At 39.1% G+C, this 4,676-nt stretch overlaps 1 protein-coding gene across 1 annotated transcript; it reads right to left on the bottom strand.

The window, feature by feature from the left end:
* Nucleotides 1–1,120: 1,120 nt before the first annotated feature.
* olig2 (oligodendrocyte lineage transcription factor 2) lies at nucleotides 1,121–4,429 on the bottom strand. The gene is made up of 2 exons (XM_062455195.1): nucleotides 3,077–4,429; nucleotides 1,121–2,782 (listed from the first exon to the last, which is right to left on the bottom strand). Exon 2 carries the CDS (start codon nucleotides 2,766–2,768, stop codon nucleotides 1,953–1,955), a length of 816 nt encoding a protein of 271 aa, XP_062311179.1. The 5' UTR covers nucleotides 2,769–2,782; nucleotides 3,077–4,429; the 3' UTR covers nucleotides 1,121–1,952.
* Nucleotides 4,430–4,676: the final 247 nt, after the last annotated feature.

Genomic DNA, 4,676 nt, shown 5'->3' with positions numbered 1-4,676 from the left:
CGTACAGACATACAGTAGGCCTATAAGTTATTTTCTATACATAGCCTATACTACATGAAAATATACCCCACAGATTTATGTTTGATTCGGTAAGCAGATACGATCATAACTGAGATAAATATCTATCACTCAATTTCAGCATTTAGACACGCATTTATCTGAGGGTAGTCCATTTAGACCGCAAATGGATTTGCAAGACAGTGAAAAGTAATGTGTCCGTATAATACTGGCTGATGACACATTTGACATTTAAGAAGCATATAATATTCTAGATATTTAAGATATTTTAAATATATTTTATTTAAAAATCTGGATATGAATAGCCTACTGTAGGCTATTCTCAAAAAAGAAAAGCTTGATTTCCATAGTTGTAAAAAGGCTGGATTCGACAATAATTAGCATTTTTTGTATTTATTTGTCCCTATATGACAGCAATGCCTTTGTTCAATTAAAATGATGCCAAACGAATGTTTTATAATACCACAGGGTTTATTTAGGCTGTGTTTATATGTTTTATTGGTGTTAACTTATTGATGAAACCTCACATCAGAAATCTGTTTGGATCTTTCGACATAACGGATTGTATGATCAAAGTTCATATAAAAAATAGGTTTTAAGTCAGTGAATCTATTTTATATTTCGTTCTTGACAATAGAATAGGCAATCTTGGATACTGGGTCCAATTCTCCAATGTCATGTTGTTAAACACCATAAATTAACCAAGCCAAGGACAATCTTTAAATAGTACAAATAACTCAATTAAAATATGCAATAATCAATAGAACCAAAACGATGTGTTGTCAATAGGCCTATGAATGAAATATGATTCCTAAATGAGTTAAAAGTCAAAATTGATTAGGAACGTGTGTCTCTGCTGTCGATTATTGCCATTTTAAAATAATAAATTGCATATAAAATACGTGAATATCACGGATTTTAAATACGTGAATATCACGGATTTTAAATACGTGAATATCACGGATTTTATACTAACTAGCTGGTTATTAATCTAAATATGACTAGGCTACTTGTAGTGTAAGACTTTCACTCACAGAATTGCAAACATTTGGAACGCTGTGACGCACGGCACATTGTTAAATAAAACCGATAAAAAAGTTCATTCAATTAAACATGTTTTATTTCACATTTAAAACTCCAACATAATCATCAGCGATTCATTTGAAATCCCATCGAAAATAAGTAAATAAATATCATTTAGCACTTTTTATAAAAAAATAAAGAGGTGATCATTCTTTGCGTCGGGCAGTGGATGGCATGCTTGGCAACAAAAAATGTTAAGAAGAACAGACTACACAAGATAGTAGCCGTGTCGGCTTGGCAGTAGCATGTTAAACTAAAACACTGAGAAAGACATGATACAAGAAGCAGGTGCAGGGGGGGTCGGCTGGTGACAGACAAGCAAATGAAAGGGTCAACCCAAACATTAACAAGGGTCTAATATAAAATATCTCGTACTATATAAAGAGGGTTCTCAATCTACATATTTACAGTCTACATTATTAATATTGATGCTTGGTGTTTGAATAAACATGGTTCTTGTGAGAGAGCCGTGTCTCTCTGAGTATACTGACTGACTGAGTGAGCTCGATGTATTTCTAAATGTTAGACTTATTCATCAAGAATAATAACATATGCGTATGGGAGATGTACATCCCAATGAAGTAAATGTGCGGTGCTTAGTTTAAGACGGAGATGTGTGATGGAAACATCTGTTAGAGTGACACTATTATAAACACAGCTATGTTAGTGGCGCATAGAGCTGATGCATTTAAGTTGGCTCCAACACAACGTAATTCAGGCAACAGTCTGATAAATAAAAAATAAAAAAGTGTTGACATGGATAGAAATACACACAACCTCTACAACAACCCCACAGGAGACCAAATGTTCGTTTCCCTTTTCGCTCCCTTGTTTTCAGGTAAAAGTTCAAGTCACTTAGAGTCACTCGTCAGCCGTGACATGCTGACGGTGCTCATACCGGGCACGTGTGGCGGAGGCACTTGGCACATGCTGCACGGACAGGGCATCCCGGTACCGATACCCCAGTGCTGGAAGCTGCTGCCCAGGGGGCCTGCACCGGGGGGCGCCTTCAAAAGTCCGTGGTGAGGTCTGACCGAGGTCACGGACATACCGGGCGCAGAGAGTGAGGCGGAGGAGACTGCCGGAGGGAGGAGAGGGTGGTGCACCGGGTGGGAGGCGTGAGAAACCACCGGGTGGCCGGGCAACGGCCCCGTGTGCGCCATGGTCCCGCAGGCAGATGGATGGAAACCGCTGTGGTGACCGCTGCCGTAGATCTCGCTCACGAGTCGTTTCATCTCCTCGAGGGAGTTGCTCAGCATCAGGATATAATTTCTTGCCAGAAGGAGGGTGGCGATTTTGGAGAGTTTACGCACCGAGGGTCCGTGTGCGTACGGCATGACCTCCCGGAGCCCGTCCATCGCGATGTTCAAGTCGTGCATCCTCTTCCTCTCGCGGCTGTTGATCTTCAGGCGCATCCCCTGCAGCTCGTCCTCCGAGAGAAGTTTACGGTCCTTCTTTGACAGCATCTTCAGGGAGAGATCGTCATCGTCGTTGCTGGAGAGGCTGCGCAGGTCTGCCGGTATCTCCGGCGGCGAGTCGCTCTGCGTTGACGACACGGTGCCAGAGAAGCCCGACTTCTTCATCGCCGAAAGGAAAATATCGTCCACTTCGGGTGAAGAGGGTCTGCTTGACACGCGGCTGTCAGAGTCCATGATCCTCAGATTCATCACAGCAATTAAGTCTAAAAGAAAAATGAAACACAACTTAGTTTGTGGGTTTGCCTAAAGGCTTGGTTAGCCAACATTAGGCTAAAAGCCAAATAATACAGTACATTTGATATACAATTTTAACTTAATTGTACAATGTATGATGGCAATGTAGTCTTAACAAGTAATGTCAGTCAAATATATGGTTATTAAACGTAAATTGTTTTCAACTCAAAATCAACTAGACTTTAAAAATAACACTATCAATATTTCAGAAACAAGTATGAAAAAGTTGCATTCATTTATAACAAGGACAGCACAAAACTCACCCAAAGTTGTTGAGCAAAGAAGAGAAAGTGTCAATGCTGAGTCCACTTGTTACTCCAAATAACGACAGCCCATTTGGCACGCACGGGTATGATGACAGCTTTTTATAGCGAGCTCTACGATACGGGGGCAAGTTGCAGTTGATTTTCCAAGTCTCAAATCTTGGACCAATAGGATTCTTGCGTGAGGTTTGAGGGGAGGAGGCAACCATGAGTTCGTGCAATCAAATCTGATGTCATTACAAAGAAACCTTAGCTTCACAAATTAGAGAAACTCCGCATATGTTGCAAGGAATAAACATTGTAGTTTACGCAACGTTAACGCATGGCTGTTTATAGCCAACTGAAAAGAAAAGATAATTAATCATTAATTTGCCTTAATTATTAGATAGGCGAATTGGGCTGCATGATACGAGCTTATACAATTGAATTTTTCGATGTATTTGGTCATAAATGGTTATTTATTTAAACCAGTGTAATTAATAAGAAAGCAAAGAACAATATTATGTTTTAGTATTAATTAATACTACATATCTATTGCATTAATTATTATCTGCTAAACGTGGCAACCCTTTTTTTCAGAGCAATTGTGGAATGACTTGACGGTAGAATAGGCCTACTGATACATTTGAAATAGAACAACACAATTGGCAATAGGCTCTTCATTTTCAATTGATAAAAAGTATAGGCAAATCAATACATGATTTTTAAAAATTATTTTAGGCAATAGGCTATAAAAGAACAAAGTCTGAAAAATAAATCGGATACTGATGCAGTACGTCTTCGGTGTCTCTTCAGTTGACGTGCAGGGCGAGCACCATCCGCGCCCACTTGACGCCCTGCTTACAGTTTGAGTTAAGACGGCGCTTATTGTTTTAACCCGACGACCCCTCCGGCGTACAACAGCTGACCACGTGAGCCAAGACTCAAGCCGTTGAAGTGCGTTTCAACGTTAATAAACGAAGCGTGCAAAATTGTTTTTAACGGTTATGATCTGTAACATTTCAATTAGGCCAATATGGAATCACAGCAGCCGCGCGGCCCAGTGTTGGCGGTCAGTCAATGACAGAAGGACCAAAACAAAGTGACTCGCGCTCTGATTTAACTGAACTTGACAAGATCATTGTCCGAAAAAAATGACAAGGAACCAGTCAGAAATTACTCAAATTAGTCTTTGGCAGCATTGGATTTAGGCTAAAAGGGACAAAAATAGGCCTAACAATATTGGATAAAATAGAAAACTAGGCTATGCTTATTCTCGCCGTTGAAAATGTATGGGCTAAAGTAGTTTATAATGTATATTATATTTACAAATAGTCTACAAATAACACAGATATTGGAATTGTATTAGGGATAAATGTTTATTAATATGTATTATGTATTATGTTTATTAAGCTATTAATGGAAATTATGCATATGGTAATGCAATATGTTAAGGGACTATGCCTGTAGGCTATATTGAGCTCTGGTTTATTGGAAGTACATGAAGGAAAAATAAAACATAGCCTAATAAAAAAAAATAGTGAGAGTGCCAACTTTTTTGATAAAGTTCACTTTTATTTAACTTAAGATCTCAGTTTATCCGTATGGCTGCCACAGACAG

This window comes from Osmerus eperlanus, unplaced genomic scaffold (genome assembly GCF_963692335.1).
Source record: "Osmerus eperlanus unplaced genomic scaffold, fOsmEpe2.1 SCAFFOLD_317, whole genome shotgun sequence".
Lineage (NCBI taxonomy): Eukaryota > Metazoa > Chordata > Actinopteri > Osmeriformes > Osmeridae > Osmerus > Osmerus eperlanus.
This window is presented reverse-complemented; position numbering and strand designations above follow the sequence as displayed.